This window comes from Hemiscyllium ocellatum, chromosome 9 (genome assembly GCF_020745735.1).
Source record: "Hemiscyllium ocellatum isolate sHemOce1 chromosome 9, sHemOce1.pat.X.cur, whole genome shotgun sequence".
In the NCBI taxonomy this organism is placed as follows: domain Eukaryota; kingdom Metazoa; phylum Chordata; class Chondrichthyes; order Orectolobiformes; family Hemiscylliidae; genus Hemiscyllium; species Hemiscyllium ocellatum.
Genome location: NC_083409.1, coordinates 103,351,033 through 103,375,670, shown reverse-complemented (window position 1 = coordinate 103,375,670; position 24,638 = coordinate 103,351,033). Strand labels below are relative to the sequence as shown.

Below are 24,638 nucleotides of genomic sequence, written 5' to 3'. Positions count from 1 at the left end.
GAGCTCAAAAGAATGGGATGAGAAGTGCTGCTGTTCCAGAATATGCTGTTCATTATAAACCTGTCCATTCAATAACAATCAGGGTTGTGTTGGGAAAACCTTGGCTGCTGCAGTGGCTTGAGAACATTCACCTTTCAACAAATAAATAAGATATTGCTTCATTTCTCAGCCAATTCTCAGCTTTCAGCCTTTGCAGCTGGGAGCCAAATTGTTGTGAGCACATACCCACAGGCGGGATGGTGGCTCAGAGGTTAGCACTGCTGCCTCACAGCACCAACGACCCAGGTTCGATTCCATACCTGGATGACAATCTTTGTGGAGTTTGCACATTCCCCCAGTGTCTGCATGGATTTCCTCCGGGATTCCTCCTATATGCGATGGTTAGGTAGATTAGCCATGGGAAATTGCCCATAGTGTCCATTGATGTGCAGGCTAGGTGGATGGCTATGGGAAATGCAGGGTTACAGGGGTAGGGTAGCTGAATGGGTTTGTGTGGGATGGTCCTCGGAGGGTCATTGAGGCCTCGATGGGCTGAATAGCCTGCTTCCATGCTGTAGGAATTCTACAAGCCCTACTCCAGTAACATGGGTATAATAATCTCAGATGATACTCCAAGTGGAAGCGACAGTGTTGGAGATGCCAAGTTTTTACTGGAATAGTAAACACAGGCACCATCTGCTCTCTCAAGAAAAGAAAAACATTCCTGCACATTATTTCAACACAGATCAAGACAGTCGTCCTGATGTTCTGGTCAATCTTTGTCCCCTAATCAATACCTGAATGCATATAATCCGGCTTTTATCTTATTGTTATTTGTGGGAACTTACTGTGCACAACTTGGCTGCAGTATCACCTCGCTTACAAGTGATGAAAGATTGAAAAAATGCTTCATTTTAAAGAGCTTTGATACATCCGGAGGTTGTTAAAAGGTGCTATAGCAATGCAGATCTTTAGACGTCCCCATCCATGAAAATAAAGTGCGATTAGATTACTTACAGTGTGGAAACAGGCCCTTTGGCCCAACAAGTCCACACCGACCAGCTGAAGCACAACCCACCCATATCCCTACATTTACCCCTTACCTAACACTACGGGCAATTTAGCATGACCAATTCACCTGACCCGCACATCTTTGGACTGTGGGAGGAAACCGGAGCACCCGGAGGAAACCCACGCAGACACGGGGAGAACGTGCAAACTCCACACAGTCAGTCGCCTGAGGCGGGAATTGAACCCGGGTCTCTGGCACTGAGAGGCAGTGCTAACCACTATAGTGGCCTGAAGATGGTCAATCGGTTAGCAAGATTAACCAAGGAAATCACTTCAAATTAAATTGCGTGGGTGCAAGATCGACATAGGGTCCAAATATGAAAGAGGTGCATTTCATGCTGATGTCAAACCCTTAGTGCAGAGGGATTCTGTCTGTCGGTCAGTCCATTGCACATTATTACACAGAAGAACAAAAAATAAAATTGCTATTAAGAGGGTTCTTCTGGTCCAGTGGTTGTGTCCCTGAGACACCTGGGTTCAGGTCCCACCAGTTCAGAGGTGTTCCATAATACCTCTGAACAGACTGATGAGTAATTTATATGATTGATATCAGGACGTTATTCCTTCAGCGAGACCAATACTTGGGGTTACACTCCTGCTTCTTTTCCCGAGACATTTGAAGGTGGAGGTTTATGAAAAATTTTACACGTGTCCTTCCATCACTGACATCCCTGAACTAGTACAAGCAACAAGGGATACCCTGTGCATATTACATGGGACAGAAAACAGCCCTCAACATGGAGGAGGACCAACAGCTTGGGCTATTCAGGCCAAAGCTGAAAATGTGTCACTGGAAAAGCGCAGCAGGTCAGGCAGCATCCAAGGAACAGGAAATTCGACGTTTCGGGCATAAGTCCTTCATCAGGAATGAGGAACGTGTGTCCAGCAGGCTAAGATAAAAGGTAGGGAGGAGGAACTTCGGGGAGGGGTGATGGAGATGTGATAGGTGGAAGGAGGTCAAGGTGAGGGTGATAGGCTGGAGTGGGGTGGGGGCGGAGAGGTCAGGAAGAGGATTGCAGGTTAGGAGGGCGGTGCTGAGTTCGAGGGATTCGACTGAGACAAAGTGGGGGGAGGGGAGATGAGGAAACTGGAGAAATCTGAGTTCATCCCTTGTGGTTGGAGGGTTCCTAGGCAGAAGATGACGCACTCTTCCTCCAACCATCGTGTTGTTATGTTCTGGCGATGGAGGAGTCCAAGGACCTGCATGTCCTTGGTGGAGTGGGAGGGGGAGTTAAAGTGTTGAGCCACGGGGTGGTTGGGTTGGTTGGTCCGGGTGTCCCAGAGGTGTTCTCTGAAACGTTCCGCAAGCAGGCCAAAGTTGAGGGAGGATTGGTGAGAACATTCTTTTCATGCCTGCTGGGGCCAAGAAAGGCTTGTCCTGCCCATCCCCCACCTCCCAACAGGGTCAGCCACTACCAATGTACCCTCCCCATCCCCGATCGCTTGAATCCAGCTCCACGCCCCCTCTTCGGGTCTCTCACCTCGGCCCCAGACCCTGGATTGACTTGAGCTCCTCCTGGTGTGGTGGGGCTGCACAGACTGCCGCACACTTGGTGCGGCTGGGACCACAGCGATGTCAACCAAACGACTGGCTCTCTCAGGTGGGACGTCTCCCGAAACAGGGGCAGAAGCCTCAGCACAAAGCGATGAGGACTCTTCCCAGTGTTAGACTGCCGCAAGGCAGCCTTGGGAAGCATGGGTAGGTTCTCCGCTGACTTTTGAGGGGGGAGAAAGGAGGGTGGTGGGCGGTGACCAGAACAACCAATTAAATTCACCTTTGGAATTTACCTACAGCTTGATCTGTGGGGGCACTGGAACCACTAAAGAATAAATGGGGTACTGAACTGAATAAACCATGAATGAACAAATAAATGAATGAAAGAAAAAGGAATGATAAGTAAAACTAAGTACCCAGTTATGCCTTTGATGTTGGTCAGACCATTGGAATAGAACAGAATAGAAATTTATTGTCATGTGTACTTTTATGTGAACAACACTGTGGATAGTATTCCAAGTCACCACGTCACAGTGCCCACAAATTCGCAAGTAGCCTCCTGCTATTCTTTGAAGCAACATCACATCACCTTTTGTGCCCAGCTGAAAGGGTAGGTGGGACCTCTAGCTTTGGAGTTCATCCAAAAAGCACACATACAGCACTGCCTCCTGGAGTTACCCTTGAGAAGTTGGAATTGCGTGTTGCAAAGATAGGCTTCAAGCGGATTTAGTCTGACCGCGAGAGTGGGTAAGTACCTGGCAGATGGAGCGCAATGTAGGTAAGGGCACGATTGTCCAACGTGAGAGGAGGAATGAAAGGGAAGAGCAGTTTTTGTCCAAAGGGGGTCTTTGTGCACTTGTTGCAGTGACTTAAGAACATCATGTGTGAGTGCATCAAGCAATCCAAGATGCAAGTGGTTTGTTAGCCATTATCAGAAGTGGATTGGAGTAAAGAAACAGAGGTTCTGCTTCAATTGCATAGAACACTTGAGAAGTGCATCGAGAGTACAGTGCCATTCCTTGCCTAAGGTGGGTTAAACAGCTTAATAATTATATCTTTATATGGTATAGCATATAATGTATAATCGTTATTTCAGTAAATGCAAGAATTTGTTTTGAGTTTTGTAAACGAGAGTGAAAGGTCAGTTTTCATTTCCTTGTCCTGATACTGATACAGTATGTCAATGTTTACCTGTAATGTTGTCATACTGATGTATCCAGGCAGATCATGGAGCTGTGGACTCTCTCTCGAATGACTGAAAACTCTTGTTCTGTTGAAAATTCCACCTTGGCCTAGGTACGGTGGGAGGAGAAGTGAAGGGTTGCTGTGTATGTACTGGACAACCATCACAAACAGCGGGACCACGAGAATCAACCCCACCACAAAAAAAATCAACTTCCACTGTCAGGGGTGGGTGGGAGAGAGAAACAGGAAAATACTTGTTAGTCTGGACACACTGCTGGAAAAAGATGAAATATTTTAAGAGAAACTGAGGCTATTAGTTGCTGGAGGAAGTCATTCAGTCACTTGGCCCTATTCGGCTATTCATATAGCACCTGGCTGGTTGCTATTTTAACTCCATTCAACTTACTCTTCAGTTATACAGGGCAATGATTTGGAGTATTGGGCACAGTTCTGGTCATCATACTTAACAAGGCATCGAAGGGTAAGGGCCAAGTGCTGAAAAGTGGGTTTTAGAATAGTTAGGGAGTTATATTTGACCAGCATGGACAAGAATTGAAGGGCTTTTTTCTGTGCCACAGATCTCTATGATCTATAAAATGACTCTGATGCATTGGCTGCAGTTCAGAGAAGGCTCACTAGACTAATACTTGAATGCGTGGCTTGTGTTCTAAGGAAAGGCTAGACCTGTACCCTTTGAGGTTTAGAAGAGGCAGAGGTGACTTAATTGAAATATAGAAGGTCCTGAGGGGATTTGACTGGGTGAATGTTAAAAGGCTGTTTCCTCTTGCGGGCTAATGATGTGGAGGAGACGGTGTTGGACTGGGGTGGACAAAGTTAAAAATCACACACCCCCCCTGCCCCCAGGTTCATCAGACAGTTGTGGAAGAAGGAGCAGCATTCCAAAAGCTGGTCCTTCCAAATAAACCTGTTGGACTATTACCTGGTGTGTGTGATCTTTTAACTTTGCCCTCTTGCGGGAGAATCCAGAACCTGGGGGCATAGTTTTAAAATAAGGGGTCATCAGAGCGATGAGGAAACATTTTTCTTCTTTCAGTGGGTTCCGGGTCTTTGGAATTCCCTTCCTCGAAAGGCAGTGGAAGCAGGATCTGGAAATATTTTGAAGGCAGTAATCCTTGTTGACCAAGAGGATGATAAAGGTTATCAGGGGATATGCAGGAACATAGAGCGGGAGATTAAAATCAGATCAACTGTGATCTTATTGAATGGCAGAGCAAGCTCAAAGGGCTGAATGGCCTATTCTCAGTCCTTCTTCATTGTCTATACAATTCCTGGTTCTGTAAGTGTCACCGAACAAAGATCTACCCGAGGCAGGATTTTTGACCCCTGCTGGACCCTGGACGTACTTAAGGCCAAAGATTTGTCCCACTGCTGGACATGTGGCAGGTAGCTGATTAGACTTGTTGAGGGCCTCTAACTCGGACTAGAGAAGGAATTTTCCAGTTAGCCTCTGGTTTCTCCCAGCAACATGGTCATTTTAGGGGTGGGCGCCTATCAGCAGCCAGGGGTGGGTGCGAGGTGGGGAGGCAGGGGGGTGGAGTTGTTCTGTATTCCTGACTGACTCGAAGACCGTCCCTTGTTTACTCTGGGGGTGAGAGCAGTCACTGGTTAACATGAAAAGGGCTTCCCTCCACAGAGGTGCTGCAGCCACATGGACCTCTTTAGTGGTGGTGTCTCCTCCCTGACTTTGTGCCATCACTGCTTCCTTTCTACTAATACAGCCTGCTACTCCTTTCAAACAGAAAGGCCTCTAACGGGCCTTCCAGTTTCAAGAGGTAAGCCCTAACCAGGAATTGTTGGCCAAGTTGGGGCCAGGCCAATAAAAAGGGATCCTGAGAATATGGATTAGTGGTGCTGGAAAAGCACAGCAGTTCAGGCAGCATCCAAGGGGCAGTAAATTTGACGCTTGGGGCAAAAGCCCTTCATCAGGAATACAGGAACAAACCTGAAGGGTGGAGAGAATATCCCGGCCAAGTGATAATGTCCCTCTGGAAGCTAGTTCAGGAGACAAGCAAACTCAGGTCTGTTCCCAATCAGCTCCTCGCCCTAGCAGCATCAGTGGGAGGGAGAGATTCAGATTTCAGCTATCCGTGAAGTAGTGTTACTTCACATTCCCCTGAATATCCCAACTCCAAACTGAAACCTTCTCATTCCAAGCCTCCATATTCTCAGTTTCTTAGATTCCGTACAGTGTGGAAACAGGCCCTTCAGCCCAACAAGCCCACACCTACAAATTCTGGGAAACAGGAACCACACCAACCAGTGTACATTTCACCACTGCCGCTATCACAATGCACTTTAATGTTAAAGTTCAGTGACTTCCACAGACCAGCAGCAAAGGACAATGGAAACTCTTGGACATTTTGCTCATTCCCCACACACATGGAACCTGCTCAGTAGTACACAATGTTCCATGCCAATTATAGGGCGATTTTTAAAAATGAAGTAATAGAGTTACAGTGCTCTAATATTTCCCAGTGCATTGGCCAACTGAAAAAAAAAGAATTGCAGTTATGTATAGTTCACAAGCTGTGCCGAAGTGCTTTAAAGTCAGTGCTGTAATGTAGGAAAGGGAATGGCTCCAGCAGTGCAGTAGTTAAGGAAGTGCTCAGCTGAAGGCCTGGGTTATGTCTTCATCTATCTGGACACTTAAACCAACAATTTTCAAACACACAGTGTAAGAAAGCCATCTCTAGCCTAAGCTGATGCCTGCAGCTATAATGTGAAATGATACAACCTGAGGTCAGGAGAAACAGAAGAATATATTAGTCGGGTGACAGGAAGCAAGTACTGAGGGAGGTGGTAGCTTCTGTGCAACATAACATTGAACATTTACAAGAGAATGATAGATATATTTCGTGGGGTTAAAGGGACCTGAGGGTTGGAAAATGGGTATAGGACACGGAGTTGGATGAACAGCGATTGTCATTTTGAATGATTTTAGTTTAGATCAGAGTGGTGCTGCAAAAGCACAGTAGGTCAGGCAGCATCCAAGGAGCAGGATTGAAAGGAATCAATAGCCTACTTATAGTATCTCTGCAGTGTCAAGAGACCATTCAGCCCATCGAGTCTGCATGACCGTCCAAAGAGCTTCCCAACCCGACCTCTTGCCACTCTATCCTAGTAACCCAACATTTACTATGGCTAATCCACCTACGGGGCAATTTACCAGGGCCAATCCAGCTTACCTGCACTTTTTTGACTATATTTCTGTAAACACAGTTGGACTGAATATTCTGTTCCTGTGCCTAAATTCTGTGCAACAGACAGGACTGCAGCCCTTGACTAAATTACAAAAGCACATTCTCAACAAGCAAGGTCAGGCCAGAATGAAGCTGCTGTCACTCTAGATGACAGCACTTTTGTGCTCTTGTTCCTTTGCCCCAACCATTGCTCATACAGAGTCCAAAGCTCTGAAAAGATTGACTGATGTTTCTGATGTTCCATGTGACAGCCAAGGGCAAAAGTGAGATCAGTGACGCTGTGAGCTTTATTGAGAGAGGCAGTACTGTACCAGCCTTAGAAGATGTCTGCAGGGTATCTTACAGAGAGGAACACAAATCAATTATTTCACTTTCAGTGAAGCACAGCCTCTTCATCCAGTGCTCTGTTCTTGAACTACTGCAGTCCACGTGCCATAACAGGCTCACAATGCACTTAGAGAGGGATTTTTAAAAATTCATTCACAGAGCGTGTGTATCACTGGCTAGGAGAAAGTGAGGACTGCAGATGCTGGAGAGATCAGAGCTGAAAAATGTTTGCTGGAAAAGCACAGCAGGTCAGGCAGCATCCAAGGAGCAGGAGAATCGACGTTTCGGGCATGAGCCCTTCTTCAGGAATCACTGGCTAGGCCTGCATTTAATGCCCATCCTTAATTGCCTAGAGGGCATTTCAGAGTCAACCACATTGCTATGGTTCTGGAGTCACATGCAGCCCAGGAGACATAAGGACAGCAGCTTGTTTTCTGAAAGGACATACTGAATCAGATGGGATTTACCCCAATGGATTCATAGTCACCATTAAATTTCTTAATTAGTTGAATTTTACTGAATACACATTCCACCATCAGTCACGGATCTCAGGGTCAACAGTCTGGCAATAATAGTTTTGCACCGTCACCCCAGGTATTCCAGGCTTTTGGAGCATTGGTAATTTCACTCAGTGAGTAACCAGTGTCCCAGGCAAGTACTCTGATGGAGAATTGGATCAAAACCCACCTACAAAGTAAGTGGAATTTAAACTCAATCAATCTGGATTCTGAAAACTGGTCTCAGTTTTGGTGGCTGTGAAACTACACTCGATTGTTGGAAAAAACCCATCTAGTTCCTGCCTTTTTAAGGAAGAAAATCTGCTGTAGTTACCTAACCGGGCCTACATGTGACTCCAGACCCACAGCAATGTGGATGACTCTTAACTGCCCTCTGCAATAATCGAGCAAGACCCTCAGTTCAAGGACATCAATTACTGGCTGAGCGAGTGATGCGCACATCCCATGATTGAACATAGAAAGGGATATCTCTTCAAAGAGCGAGCATAGGCACATTCAATCAGACAGTCCCTCCGTGGTTTAAGGTTCTACAAATGAATGCAGTAATGAAAGTGGAACAACATAAGAGGAATCTTTCACTTTACTTATTGTTCTATATTCTGTTTCATTAATCATGGGATATGTTGTTTTGCTGCAATCCATCTCTCATGATTAGGACCAGTGCAAGCTGAGTTGAAATTTGTAAAAATCAGAAGAGTGTATTGCACAAATCCTGAGAGATGCATCATCCTGTTCCCTTATTCGTTCTTTCAACCCACCCTGAACACTGCCATCAATAACAATATTTCCCACTGCAACACTACAGCGGAAGAAAAGTGTAAGGGAAAATGAACACTGTCAGATGGGTGAGACAGCCATTCAAAGTGACAAAGGACCTGGTGTCAAACTCGGATGAGGCAAAAGACAAGAGGTGGGAAAGGATTGAGAGACAGACCACGGAATGAAGTGGCATTGGACTGGGATGGGGAGTGCAGGTGAGGCAGGCTATTGAAAAGGGATCGAAGTTGGATCGATATAGTGCTGAAGAAGTCATAGAATCCCTCTTGTGTGGAAACAGGTCCTTTGGCCCAACAAGTCTACACCGACCCTCCGAAGAGTAACCCACCCAGACCTATTCCCCTTACCCTATTATATCTACCCCTGACTAATGCACCCAACCTACACATCCCTGAACACAAACAGCAATATAACATGACCAATTCACCCAACCTGTACATATTTAGGCTGTGGGAGAAAACTGGAGCACCCAGAGGAAACCCACACAGACAGGGGGAGAATGTGCAAACTCCACACAGACAGTTGCCGGAGGCTGGAATTGAACCCGGGTACCTGGCACTGTGAGGCAGTAGTGCTAATCACTGAGTCACTATACCACTTTAGGAATGGGACAAGCAGTGGTGGTGGTGGTGGTGGTGAGATACATTTCAGGTTGGGGGACAAGAAAGGGGAGACATTTAGTGTCTTAGAGACATACAACACGGAAACAAACCCTTCAGTCCAAGTCATCCACGCTGACCAGATGTCCCAATCTAATCTAGTCCTACCTGCCAGCACCCGGCCCATATCTCTCCAAACCCTTCCTATTCATATACTCATCTAGGTGCCTTTTAAATGTTGCAATTGTACCAGCCTCCACCACTTCCTCTGGCAGCTCATTCCAAACACACCACCCTCTGCATGAAAACGTTTTTTTAGATTAGACTTACAGTGTGGAAACAGGCCCTTCAGCCCAACAAGTCCACACCGACCCGCCGAAGCGAAACCCACCCATACTCCTACATTTACCCCTTTACCTAACACTACGGGCAATTTAGCATGGCCAATTCACCTGACCCGCACATCTTTGGACTGTGGGAGGAAACCGGAGCACCCGGAGGAAACCCACGCTGACATGGGGAGAACGTGCAAACTCCACACAGTCAGTCGCCTGAGTCGGGAATTGAACCCAGGTCTCTGGCGCTGTGAGGCAGCAGTGCTAACCACTGTGCCACCGTGCCGCCCTAAATTTGCCCCTTAGGTTTCTTTTTTCACCTTTCCCCCTCTCACCCTAAACTTATGGCCTCTAGATCTGGACTCCCTCCACCTCAGGGGAAAGACCTTGTCTATTACCTACTCCATGCCCCTCTTTATTTTATAAACCTCTGTAAGGTCACCCTTTAGCCTCTGACACTCCAAGAAAAACAGCCCTACTTATTCAATCTTTCCCTGTAGCTCAGATCCTCCAACCCTGACAACATCCTTGTAAATCTTTTCTGAACCCTTTCAAGTTTCACAACATCTTTCTGATGGGAAGGAAACCAGAATTGCACACAATATTCCAACAGTGGCTTAACCAATGTCCTGTACAGCTGCAACATGACCTCCCAACCCCTGTACTCAATACTCTGACCAAGAAAGGAAAGCATACCAAATGCCTTCTTCATTATCCTATCTACCTGTGACTCCACTTTCAAGGAGCTATGAACCTGCACTCCGAGGTCTCTTTGTTCAGCAACACTCCCTAAGACCTTATCATTAAGTGTGTAAGTCCTGCTAAGATTTGCTTTCCCTAAATGCAGCACCTCGCACTTATCTAAATTAAACTCCATCTGTCACTCCTCAATCCATTGGCCCATGTGATCAAGATTCCATTGTAATCTGACATAACCTTCTTCACTGTCCACTACACCTCCAATTTTGGTGACATCTGCAAACTATACCTTTTATGCTCACATCCAAATCATTTATATAAATGACGAAAAGTAGTGGACCTAGTACCGATCCTTGTGGCACTCCACTGATCACAGGCCTCCAGCCTGAAAAACAATCCTCCACCACCACTTTCTTCTTCCTTTGAGCCAGTTCTGTATCCAATTGGCTAGTTCTCCCTGTATTCCATGAGATCTAACCTTGCTAACTAGTCTCCCATGGGGAATCTTGTTAAACGCCTTACGGAAGTCCATATAGATCACAACTACCGCTCTGCCCTCATCAATCCTCTCTGTTACTTCTTCTAAAAACTCAATCAAGTTTGAGAGACATGATTTCCCATGCACAAAGCCATCCCAAATCAGTCCTTGCCTTTCCAAATACATGTACATCCTGTCCCTCAGGAGTCCCTCCAACAACTTGCCCACCACTGACGTCATGCTCACAGGTCTGTAGTTCCATGGCTTGTTCTTAACACCTTTCTAAAACAGTGGCACCACGTTTGCCAACCTCCAGTCTTCCAGTATCTCATCTGTGACTATTGATGATACAAATATCTCAGCAAGAGGCCCAGCAATCACTTCCGTGGCTTCCCACAGAATTCTAGGGTACATTTACATATAGAACATAGAACATAGAACATAGAAAAATACAGCGCAGTACAGGCCCTTCGGCCCTCAATGTTGCGCCGACCGAATCCTACCTAACCTACACTAGCCCAATAACTTCCAAATGCCTATCCAATGCCCGCTTAAATGACCATAAAGAGGGAGAGTTCACCACTGCTACTGGCAGGGCATTCCATGAACTCACAACCCGCTGTGTAAAGAATCTACCCCTAACATCTGTCCTATACCTTCCACCCCTTAATTTAAAGCTGTGTCCCCTTGTAACAGCTGACTCCATTAGCAGTAAAAGGTTCTCAGTGTCTACCCTATCTAAACCCCTAATCATCTTGTACACCTCTATCAAATCTCCCCTAAACCTTCTTTTCTCCAATGAGAACAGCCCCAAGTGCCTCAGTCTTTCCTCATACGATTTTCCTACCATACCAGGCAACATCCTGGTAAACCTCCTCTGCACTCGTTCCAATGCCTCCACATCCTTCCTATAGTATGGCAACCAAAACTGCACACAATACTCCAGATGAGGCCGCACCAGAGTCTTATACAACTGCAACATGACCTCAGGACTCCGGAACTCAATTCCTCTGCCAATAAAGCCCAGTACACCATATGCCTTCCTCACAGCACTATTTACCTGGGTGGCAACTTTCAGAGATCTGTGTACATGGACACCAAGATCCCTCTGCTCATCCACACTACCAAGTCGCCTACCATTAGCCCAGTAATCCATCTTCTTGTTACTCCTACCAAAGTGAATGACTTCACACTTAGCTACATTGAATTCCATTTGCCACCTTTCTGCCCAGCTTTGCAACTTGTCTATATCCCGCTGTAACCTGCCACATCCTTCCTCACTATCCACAACTCCACCGACTTTTGTGTCATCCGCAAACTTACTCACCCAGCTTTCAAGCCCCTTCTCTAGATCATTTATAAAGATAACAAAAAGCAATGGTCCCAAAACAGATCCTTGAGGTACACCGCTAGTAACTGCACTCCAAGATGAACCTATACCATCAACTACTATCCTCTGTCTCCTTCCAGCCAGCCAATTTATAATCCAAACCTCTAATGCACCCTCAATGCCATACCTCCGTAGTTTTTGCATTAGCCTACCATGGGGTACCTTATCGAACGCCTTACTAAAATCCATATACACAACATCTACTGCTTTACCCTCGTCCACCTCCTTAGTCACCTGCTCAAAGAACTCAATAAGGTTTGTGAGGCATGACCTGCCCTTCACAAAACCATGCTGATTATCCTTGATCACGTTATTCCTATCCAGATGTTCATAAATCTTATCCTTTACAATTCTCTCTCAGACTTTGCCCACCACAGAAGTGAGACTCACTGGCCTATAGTTACTCAGGCTATCCCTACTCCCCTTCTTGAACAAGGGGACCACATTCGCCATCCTCCAGTCTTCTGGTACTATTCCCGTTGACAATGACAACATAAAAATCCAGGCCAATGGCTCTGCTATCTCCTCCCTAGCTTCCCAGAGGATCCTAGGATAAATGCCATCAGGCCCAGGAGACTTATCTATTTTCATCCTTTCCAGTATTCCCAAAACCTCTTCCCTACATACTTCAATGCCATCCATTCTAATCACTTGTGACTCAATATTCACACCAGCAACAGTGTCCTGTTCCTGAGTGAATACTGACGAAAAGTATTGATTTAGTGTCTCTCCAATCTCCTCCGCCTCCACGCACAATTTCCCACTACTATCCTTGACTGGACCGATACCTACCCTAGTCATCCTTTTATTCCTGACATACCTATAGAAAGCCTTTGGATTTTCCCTAATCCTACCAGCTAAGGACTTTTCATGTCCCCTTCTCGCTGCTCTTAGCTCTCTCTTTAGATCCTTCCTGGCTACCTTATAACTCTCAATCGCCCCAACTGAACCTTCACGCCTCATCTTTACATAAGCCGCCTTCTTCCCTTTCACAAGGGATTCCAATTCCTTATTAAACCACGGCTCCCTCACAAGACCCTTAACTCCATGCCTGACTGGTACATACTTATCAAGGACACTCAGTAGCTGTTCCTTGAACAATCTCCACATATCATTAGTATTCTTCTCTTGAAGCCTGCTTTTCCAATCCACACATCCTAAGTCATGCCTCACCACATCATAATTTCCCTGCCCCCAGCTATAACTCTTGCCCTGCAGTGCACACTTTGATCAGCACCTGGGGATTTATCCACTTTGATGTGTTTCAAGACATCCAGCACTTTCTCCTCTGTAAGGTGGACATTTTTCAAGATGTCACCATCTATTTCCCTACATTCCATATCTTCCATGTCCTTTTCCACAGTAAATACTGATGCAAAATACTCCTTTAGTATCGTCCTATCCACACAAAGGTCAGCTTGCTGATCTTTGATCTGCCCTAATGTCTCCACAGTTACCCTTTTGTCCTTAATGTATATATAAAAACCCTTTGGATTCTCCTTAACCCTATTTGCCAAAGCAATCTCATGTCCCCTTTTTGCCCTCCTGACTTCCCCCTTAAGTATACTCCTACTACCTTTAGATTCTAAGGATTCACTCGACCTATCCAGTCTATATCAGACATTTGCTTTCTTCTTTTTCTTAATCAAACCCTCAATTTCTTTAGTCATCCAGCATTCCCTATATCTACCAGCCTTTCCTTTCACCCTGACAGGAATATACTATCTCTGGGCTCTCATATTACTCATTTCTGAAGACTTCCCATTTTCCAGCCATCCCTTTACCTGCGAACATCTGCTCCCAATCAGCTTTAGGAAGTTCTTGCCTAATATCGTTAAAATTGGCCTCTCTCTAATTTAGAACTTCAACTTTTAGATCTGGTCTATCTTTTTCCATCACTATTTTAAAACTAATAGAATTATGGTCGCTGGCCCCAAAGTCCTCCCCCACTGACACATCAGTCACTTGCCCTGCCTTATTTCCCAAGAGTAGGTCAGGTTTTGCACCTTCTCTGGTCAGTACATCTAATATACTGAATCAGAAAATTGTCTTGTACATGCTTAACAAATTCCTCTCCATCTCAACCCTTAACACTCTGGCAGTCCCAGTCTTATGTTTGGAAAGTTAAAATCCCCTACCATAACCACCCTATTATTCTTACAGATAACAGAGATCTCCTTACAAGTTGGTTTCTCAATTTCCTGTTGATTATTAGGAACATGGAGGCCACAAAGCCTACAGTTAAGGTAATAAGGGCAAAAATACTGCAGATGCTGGAAATCTGATGCAAACAAATATTGTTGGAGAAACTCAGCTGGTCTGGCAGCAAGTGTGGACAGACAGTTAACATTGAGTTCAGTTTGACTTTCACTCATGAGTTCTATCGAACAGACTTGGAATGTTAGCTCTGCTTCTCTCTCCATAGATCTATCAGAACTGCTGAGTTTCTCCACCATTTTCATATGCTCGATGGACCAAAAGGGGTTGACAATTCCCCCTCACCCGCTAAGTTCCACCCTAACTTTCCCCCACTCCCTCTCTTCCATTCCACCAAACATTTAAAAGTAACTCTTTGTCTAAATCCTTTAGTCTGGAAAAATGCAGCACTCAGCATTATGTTTTTGCATTAGACCATCTGTCATTCATAGATCAGGCCAGAGTATCTTTCAACACTGTTTATTAATTGTGCGCACATAGCGATAGGTTAGTAAAGCCCCCTGCTCATAAGTTCCAACCCGCATGTTCTCTAACACACAATGACAAAGTTACGTCACACAGCAATGTCAAAGGCTCACCCACGTGTTCCTAAAACACGTTCTCCTATTCACAAAATTCCTTTTCTACCATAAGGTATGGATTTGCATGGATGATGGGTTGAGAATGACCCTGAAGCAAACAGTGCGCGAAACTGAGAGCTAGAACTGGCCGCAGAGTGTTAACAAGAGCACCATCCATCTCTTGTTTCTAAGAAAGAATGGCGCAGCCCAGAATTCAGGGGATCCAGGTCCAAGCGATCTCAGCAATGGAGTGACAAAGGGGTGGGAGAGTTATAAACACCAAGTCTCAGAGGGTGGAGACTGGAACTAATGGAATGTGAGCACCATGGAAGAGCAGAAATTAAAAGCACTAAGCTTAAAGCCAGCTCAGGAGAAGAAATGGATTGTTGAGTAGTTGGTGGACATTTTATTTTCCATGGCTAATCGTGGACAAGTTATACACTTATTTCTATTAGATTTCATAGTTTAAAAAATAGAGGTAAATACCAAAAGAACTATGAATGCTGGAAATCAGAAACAAACAGATTTCTGGAAAAGCACAGCAGGTCTGGCAGCATCTGTGGAGAGAAAGCAGAGTTAACATTTCAGATCCAGTGCCCTTTCCTCTGAACACAGATGCTGGCAGACCTGTTGAGCTTTTCCAGCAATTCCTGGAATAGAGGTGTTTGAAGGAGATGTGGTGGTGTCTCAGTAATATCACGGGACTAATAATCCAAAAGACCAGGCTAGGCTCTGGCAATGTGGGTTCAAATCCCACCGTGGCCTGTGGTGAACTTTAAACACAATTGTTTATGAAAGTTGTTTAAGAGTGTTAAGGGCGTGGAATGCCTTACCTACCAATGTAGTCAACTCAGCCACATTAGGGAGATTTAGACAATCCAGGGGGATGAGCTGAGAATAGTTCACAGGTCAGCGCAACATCGAGGGACGAAGGGCCTGTTCTGCGCTGTATTGTTCCATGTTCTAAAATAAATGCATTTATAAGGATAGAATTCAAAGCTAGTTTCAGGAATAGCGACTCTGGACTGGATTTTCACAATGGAGTTGGATGGTGAGGATTAAGAGATTGCCCGGTTTAGCGTACCTGCCTGGGGAGAAGGTGCTTGAGAAGATGGGATTTTCAATGGGGGGGTGGGAGAAAAGTGATCAGGCCAGCTGTACCCGTGGAGAGGCTAGAGAGGCAGCCTCAGGGGCAGTGTGTACCAAGGCAAGCAGTTTAGAAGATTTGCCTCAGCGATATGAGACTTTGACCCAGTTATAATGAAAGTAGTAAGGCTCTTGCACGCCCCATATTTCATCCACTCATGTCCCCTCCACTCATTGAAAGCATTCTTGAATGATAGCCCAGATGTAGGAAAGAGGATTGAAACAGCTGATCCTCAGGGAAACCATTGCTTGATTAACAATGCTTGCTCTCTGAACAATTTTGTCAATTGCACAATGGTTATTTACACAAGAAGAGTCAAGTGCTTGTGGTTTTGTGCTGGTTTTATGTTAAAAATGAGAATTTGATTGGCCTGTAGCTCCTCTTAAAGACAGTAGAAAGTTCTAAATAAATTAAATAACTGTTAAACCCTTTTGAACACATCCTGTTGTTAATATAGGGTTCATTGTTTTTTGGCTAATTGAATTCTTTGATGAGGTGATGCAGGCAGGCAGTCAGTCAGTCAGTCAATCAGGGTAGTTGATGTGTATATTTTGACTATCAGAAAGTGTTGGACATATGACAGGTTGGTTAACAAATTAGATAAGTGTGGGATCAATAGTCCTTGACAGCAGGGGTTAGAAACTAGCTCAGATATAGGAAACAGAGGCTATTTATGGATAGGCATTTCTCAGACTGGAGACGAGTAGAAAGGGGCATTCCCCAGGGTCGGTTATGGGACCCTTGCTTTTTCTGATTTATATAAATGATTTAGAGATGGGTGTTGAGGGCAAAATGTCTCAATTTACAGATGATACTAAGCTTGGGAGAATAATGAATTGTGAGGCTAACATTGAGCAACTTCAGAGGGACATTGACATGTTGGTTAAATGGACAGACACCTGGCAGATGAATTTCAATGCAGCGGAATGTGAGGGCATACAGTTTGGTAGAAGGAACAGGGAGATACAATACAACCCTGAGGGGAGTACAGGAGCAAAGAGACCTCGGGATTCACAAACAGCATTCTCGGAAGGTGGCCAGGCACATTGAAACAGTTGTTAAGACGGCTAATAGGATCCTTGGGTTTATAAATAGATTATGCTACACCTCTGCAAATCATTAATCAGACCACATTTGAAATCAGATTTAGAATCAGACCATACGTGGAGTAGTGTGTTCAGTTCTGGGCACCTTACTTAGGGAAAGATGTTAAAGCCCTGAAGAGAGGATAAAGGAGATTTACTAGAATGAGACCAAGAGTGAGGGATTTTAGATACAGGGAAAGATGAGAGAGATTGACTTAAATCTTCTCTGCTCCAAGGAGAGTAAGAAGTGACATTGAGGTGTTCAAAATTATGAACAATTTTGACAGGGTAAAGAAGGATACTCTGTTTCCATGAGTTTGCATGTCAGTAACTCAGGGTCACAATTTCAAGATGATTGTCAGCAGGAGAGTAGGAGTGAGGTGAAGAGAAACCTCTTTACTCAAAGTGGTTACCATTTGGAATTCACTGCCTGGGAGAGGGGTGGAGACAGAATCCTCAGGAGGTTTCAAAAGAGAGCTGGATAGATATTTGAAGGTGATGAAGTTAGAGGGCGATGGAGATAGGGCAAGAGTGTGGATCGAGCTGGGCAGCTTGTTCAGACATGATAGAATTTTACAGAATGAAAGCTATGATAGGTTCTATACAGAAAGGGCATGAAGTGCCAGAGCTTGGCATGGAGGGTATAAGGGGGTCAAGGCAGATGAGTAGGGCAGTTTGGATGGGGGGGGTGGGAACACATGGGTAAGAGATTGTGATTGGAGGTTTTGAAAGAATCTGCAGCTCATGACACCTCTGAGGGGCTGTGACCAAACAACCTATTAAAGACAAGGCTGACTGAGTGAAAATCGCAGTGGAATGGAGCACAATGGAGTAGCCATGGCGGGTGTATAAGGTGTGCACTGGCACACAAACCAATCCGAGCCCTTAAAATGCTATTCCTGAAAATCAGAATGTGATTAGCAATCCCAGAATGGAGTCTCAGTCACCATTTTTGCATCTTCTCCCTGATCCCACCTCCATGGGGATCCATGATCCCAACTTATGGGGCGGCACGGTGGCACAGTGGTTAGCACTGCTGCCTCACAGCGCCAGGGACCTGGGTTCAATTCCCGCCTCAGGCGACTGACTGTGTGGAGTTTGCACGTTCTCCCCGTGTCCGCGTGGGTTTCCTCCGGGTGCTCCGGTTTCCTCCCACAGTCCAAAGATGTGCGGGTTAGGTAAATTGGCCATGCTAAATTGCCCGTAGTGTTAGGTAAGGGGTATATGTAGGGGTATGGGTGGATTGCGCTTCGGCGGGTCGGTGTGGACTTGTTGGGCCGAAGGGCCTGTTTCCACACTGTAAGTAATCTAATCTAATCCATGAAACTTGTTGTAAAAACCCATTTGATTCACTAATATCCTTTACAGAAGGAAATCTGCCATCCTTACCTACAAGGGACTCCACACCAATAGCAATATGATTAAGCTTAACTGTAATGGCCTCACAAACCACTCAATTTGGACAGGGGCTAACAAATTCTGGCCCAGACAGTGATACCTACATCTCATGAAAGAACAAGAAAACACAAAACATTTTCCAGTGTCAAGTGCTTACTGCAAGTGGGTACAGGAACCAAACAAAAACCTTACAACAAAGCAAAGTTTATAATAACTGAAGTAACATTCACAAGGCAATCTTATCGATATTAGTGTAAGTGTGAGCATGTGGATAGTGAGACTGCCCCAGAGTGAGTGAATACACATACAGGGATGTTGACACCTTTGTCCTGGTTTCTCAGATACCAGCACAGGCAGTGGGACAGGAAGGGGAACTGTAATGTTGGGAAAGGCTCTACAAAATCAGCCTGGGAACAGGGCTCGAGTGGCATGAATAAGTATCGTGTCACAAAGACTTTAAATAAATAAGCTGAGTCGGGAGGGGCTCAGGTGGAATTGATTATATGGATAATAACTTCAAACAAACAAAAGGGAGGACAGTGACAGATAGAAATTGTGCTTTTGTCCCCACAGGGAAACAGATGTAATTAAACCAAGAGAATAATTTAAGGTGAGTGTAAGCTACAAGAGCAGAAGGCTAGTTTTGGGTCCGTGGCCCAAGTAAGCATTCTTTATATACACACAGAGCATAAGGAGAAAGTGGGGACTGCAGATGTTGGAGATCAGAGTAGAGAGTTGCTGGAAAAACACAGCAGCTCAGGCAGCATCCGAGGAGCAGGAAATCGACATTTTGACAATAAGCCCTTCATCAGGATGAAAGGCTTATGCCCGTAACGTCAGTTCTCCTGCTCCTCGGATGCTGCCTGACCTGCTGTGCTTTTCCAGCAACTCACTCTCAACACAGAGCATAAGGAACAACTTTAATCAGTTCCAGGTACAAACTCAGCCTGGAAGGTATGACAAGGTTAATGAAAAATGGCTATGATGTGGTGGGGGCTGGAAACCAAATGAGTCAGGTTTCTAAGTTCTAAAGGAAAGCCAGGGGAAAACGGTAGAAGGGGAGCAGTGATTCAGGATGAAACTGTTGAACAGCAATGGTAAGAGAGGATTTAATAAGAGGCAAACTGATAATTCTGGTTAGAATTAAGCACAAACTATAAAAAGTGTTATTAAAAGGTGACCCAGGTTCAAATCCCAGTTGCTCCAGTTGTGTGTCGTAACGTGTCTGAACAAGCTGATTAAAATAACAAACATTTTAGTTCACTTCAACACATCACCCAACATCTCAGGCTTCCTGCAGTGTTGTAGCGAAATTGGGTACAAGCTGAAAGAACAACACCTCACTTTCTGCTTGCACTCATTATCGAGTTCAACAATGTTAGGGCTTGAGGCATCTTCACCCATGTCCTTACCCCAACCCTCACATACATGGCCTTGTTATCACAGTTATTACACACCACCCATTATTAGCCACTAATTGTCCATTCATAGCTATTCATTCCCCAGTCTGAACAATATCCACCCCTTTGTTTGTCCAACTGCTCTTCTCTCTCTTTGGGCTCTATCCCTACCTATCATTTAGTCCTTATCCCTTCCTCTGACCCTATCTTCCGCATAATAAAGAAAAACTTTTTCCCAGCTACCATCAGTTCTGAGGAAGGGTCAGTGAACCCAAAACGTTAACTCTGGTTTCTCTCCACAAATGCTGCCAGACCTGCTGAGCCTTTCCAGCAACGTCTTATTGTGAAAGATTTTACGGCTGGAAAATATGGTAGCCACTGTCAAGTGGCAGATTGTATAAATGCACAGATGAGTTAATGCGTTTTTAATGGGAGTTTTTTAATTTTCTTAAAGATAGTGTTGAATTGATTAGCAGATGTTAGAAATGAAGCAAAATGCTTGAGTGTGTCTGGGAGAATTTTCCTTCAGTGATTTGTCCCAGAACCAACTAAGGTCATGCCACATTAGATTTAATAACGAGCCAGGTTTAGTGAACAGCCTAATGGTACATGAACAGTTTCCCAATAGTATTAATATCACCATCAAATTCAATGTAACGCTTGAAAGGGAAAAACGTGAATGCGCCACTAAGGTTATTGATTTAAGAAAGGCTGACTTCGCTGGAATGCAATACCAACCACAATAAACTAAACAAATCAGTTAATGGGAAAAATAAGAGAAGGTCAGGGAGAGGCGAACAACAAAAAAAACAACTATGATTACAAAGCCAGTCCATATCCTTCACGGGAGCAACAGTATTTGCCAAAAAGTACAGCCATGGCTGACTGAAGATGTAATTGACAACTTAAAAACTGAAACAAAATGTATACAAGCACACACATAAAAAGAAAATAAAGATTTTGGCAATGAAGACAGATGCAAAGAACAAAGCAAAGAGTAAAGAGCTATTTAAAAAAAACAGCCGAGATAAACTTGCAAAAGGAAATCAAAATTAAAAAAAACTTACAATTATATCACTCTAAAAAGAGTGGTCAGAATCAGTGTGGAGCTCTTGAAAATTGTAATGCTGATATTGTCATTGAAAATAAAGAACCCATATATGCTGAACAATGAATAAAAACCGAAAGAATTGCAGATACTGTAAATCAGAAACAAAAACTAAAACTGCTGGAAAAGCTCAGCAGGTCTGACAGCAACAGAGCTAATGTTTCGGGTGCGGTGACTTCTCTCCACTGGTGCTGCCAGATTTGCTGAACCTTTCTAGTAATTTCAGTATTTGATGCTGAATAATGACTTTTCATCCAGACTTCGAATTAGATCATTACACCTCCAATACTGTTTCGGGCTTATTCAGGGCTCAAGGCTTCTTATCAAGGGGACAAAAAGGTAGGAAAGTGGGCGTGAGCAGTGTTGGATTAGCCATGCTCCTATTTGAATGATGGAGCAAGTTCTAGGGGCTGAATGGCCTACCTATTATTTTTCCAGGGCTATCCCCGAACAATATTTACTCTAAATCAGCTGCAGTGCTTAAAGAAGGCAGTTTAACTCTACCCTTGCTTGTACCTGTTTAGAGAGGTGGGTCTCACTGGCTAGGTCACTCAACCTGTATTGGCCAGACAGCAGTACAATCAACCACGCCCCTGTGGGTCTGGAGTCACATGCAGGCAAAAGTGAGGACTGCCGATGCTGGAAATCAGAGTCAAAAAGTGTGGTGCTGGAAAAGCATAGCCGGTCAGGCAGCATATGAGCAGGAGAGTTGACGTTTCAGATAATTCCTTCATCAGGAATGTTGGGGGGAGGGGAGTGGATGCACGTCAATGATTTTTTATCTTGCACTCAGAGGACAATTAGCAAGAAACACCAATATAAAAGGGAGAACATTTCTGCTGTATGAGGGAAGTGTGCTGAATGGTTGGCAAGTAGATCCTGGTTGGTGGAGGTGTTGCTATGGGAGGATGCATCAATGAGGTGATGGCTGAATATTAGCTGCCAACCACTGTCTCGTCATGTCCATATGTCAGTGGAGGGGGAGCACGCTGGTTCATCAATACACTCGGGGGGGGAAGAGAGAGAGCGCGCGAGAGAGAGCGCTTTACTTCCTCCTCCAACTCCATTTTCATTTAGCCCCTTCCCTTTTCTACCAGCATCCTCCCTCCCCAACCTCCCTGCGTCGCCTTTGGTGGTTTATAGAGTCGTAGAGGCATATAGCATGGAAACAGACCCTTCGGTCCAACCAGTCCATGCTGGCCATAATCCCAAACTAAACTAGTCCCACTTGCCTCCTCCTGGCCCATATCCCTCCAAACTTTTCTTTTTCATGAGCTTATCCAAATGTCTTTTAAACGTTGTTACTGTACCTGCATCCACCACTTCCTCATTCCACACACAAACGATTCCCTGAGTAAAAACATTGGCCCTCATGTCCTTTTTAAATCTTTCTCCTCTCACCTTAAGAATATGCCCCCCCTAGTTTTGAACTCCCCCACCCTAGAGAAAAGAACCTGGTCATTCACCTTCTCTGTAACCCTCATGATTTTATAAATCTCAATGGAGGAGACCCCTCAACCTCCGACATTCCAGTGAAAAAGTCCCAGTCCTTCCTGCCTATTTTTATATCTCAACCCATAATTACCCATAATGGGCTTTGCTTGTAAATATTTACTTGGCTGCATGGGCGATTACTGGTGGTAGTTAGTGGAAACAAAAGAGTCATGGTTATTTTGCTAGTAGGAAAATTGCTCCATTGTGCTTGATAAACCAAGCACCATGAAGATTTAGGTAAATTAAGACAAGTGGAGGTTGGGCTGTCATGGTCTAGTAGCAATGCTCTTACCTCTGAGCTAGGGGACCCTGGTTCAAATCCCACCTGCTTCAGAGGTATGTCCTAACATTGAGTAGAATCACAAGTGTGAAAGCAGGCCATTCAGCCCATCAAATCCACACTGACCCTCAAAAGGGCATCCCACCCATACCTACCTCCCTACCCTATCCCCATAACCCTGCATTTCCTATTGCTAACCCACCCTGCACATCACTGGACACTGCAGGGCAATTTAGCATGGCCAATCCACTTGCACATCTTTGGACTGTAGGAGGAAACTGGAGCACCTGGTGGAAACCCACACAGACAGAGGGAGAATGCGCAAACTCCACACAGACAGTCGCCCAGGCCTGGAATAGAACTCAGGTCGATGGCGCTGTAGGGCAGCAGTATTATCCATTGAGCCACAATGTCACCCTATATCTGTAATTGTTGATTAAACAGTTATCATGGTGACTATTGTCAAATGGTGATGACAATACAAGCAATCATAATTCATGACAAAGGTGAATCAATAACTGAAGTCTAAAATAATTCAACAATTATATTAAAAATATTAGCAGGTTAAGAGGGTACTTGTGCAGTGCTCATGTCCCTACCTCTGAAGCAGGAGGCCTGGGTTTAAGTTCCACCCGCTCGTGAATGTGTAGGAACATCTCTGATCAGAAAGCAGATAAACCAAGCAGGTTGATTGTCGTATACAGGAAGCTACATTAATCATTAAACAGGGGAAAGAACTTGTACACACTTAGTGTGTGTTTCAACTCAACAAAATAACTAACAGCCATTCTCATGAAAATGCCTTGACCAGTCAGATTTAACCTGCCTGGTTTAAAATGTAAACAAATGAAAGATATAAATTTGACAAAATATGTCATTTTTCACTAATATTCAGGTTCTCTACACCTATTGCAGGACTGTCAGTGATGGATCCATTAGTTTAACATCTGCTTTGGAGAATTGATGGGTCAAACAAAGAAAGATAAAGTGACTGAATATCTTGAAATTTTCTGCTGATCAGAGAGATTGAACATTAGTAAGGGATAATTAAAGTTTAAACAAAGACTGACAGTTGATTCTCAATCATTATTAATTGGTACATTCTCCATTCTATCAATCGGAATCTACTTGACAACCAATCAGTTGGCGAATAGAATTAAGGAGAATCCAAAGAGTTTTTACAAATACATTCAGTACAAAAGGCTAACTAGGGAAGAGAATAGGGTCCCTCAAAGATCAGCAAGGCGGCCTTTGTGTGAAGTCGCAGAAAGTGGGGGAAGATACTAAATGAGTATTTTGCATCAGTATTTACTGTGGAAAAGGATATGGAAGATATAGACTGGAGGGGAATAGATGGTGACATCTTGCAAAATGTCCAGATTACAGAGGAGGAACTGCTGGGTGTCTTGAAACAGGTAAAGGTGGATAAATCCCCAGGATCTGATCAGGTGTACCCCAGAACTCTGTGGGAAGCTAGAGAAGTGATTGCTGGGCCTCTTGCTGAGATATTTGTATCATCGATAGTCACAGGTGAGGTGCTGGAAGACTGGAGGTTGGCAAATGTGGTGCCACTGTTTAAGAAGGGCAGTAAAGATAAGCCAGGGAACTATAGACCAGTGAGCCTGACCTTGGTGCTGGGCAAGTTGTTGTAGGGAATCCTGAGGGACAGGATGTACATGTATTTGGAAAGGCAAGGACTGATTAGAGATAGTCAAACATGGCTTTGTGCATGGGAAATCATGTCTCACAAACTTGATTGAGTTTTTTGAAGAAGTAACAAAGGAGGATTGATGAGGGCAGAGTGGTAGATATGATCTATATGGACTTCAGTAAGACATTTGATAAGGTACCCTATGGGAGGCTGGTTAGCAAGGT

At 44.6% G+C, this 24,638-nt stretch overlaps 1 protein-coding gene across 2 annotated transcripts in view; it reads right to left on the bottom strand.

The window, feature by feature from the left end:
- The window catches only part of st6galnac3 (ST6 (alpha-N-acetyl-neuraminyl-2,3-beta-galactosyl-1,3)-N-acetylgalactosaminide alpha-2,6-sialyltransferase 3), a 292,071-nt gene that overhangs the window by 244,215 nt on the left and 23,218 nt on the right, over positions 1-24,638 (bottom strand). For both annotated transcript variants that reach the window (XM_060829986.1, XM_060829987.1), the window contains exon 2: positions 3,737-3,946. In XM_060829986.1, coding sequence (XP_060685969.1) covers positions 3,737-3,946 — 210 coding nt within the window. The remainder of the gene's footprint in view (positions 1-3,736; positions 3,947-24,638) is intronic.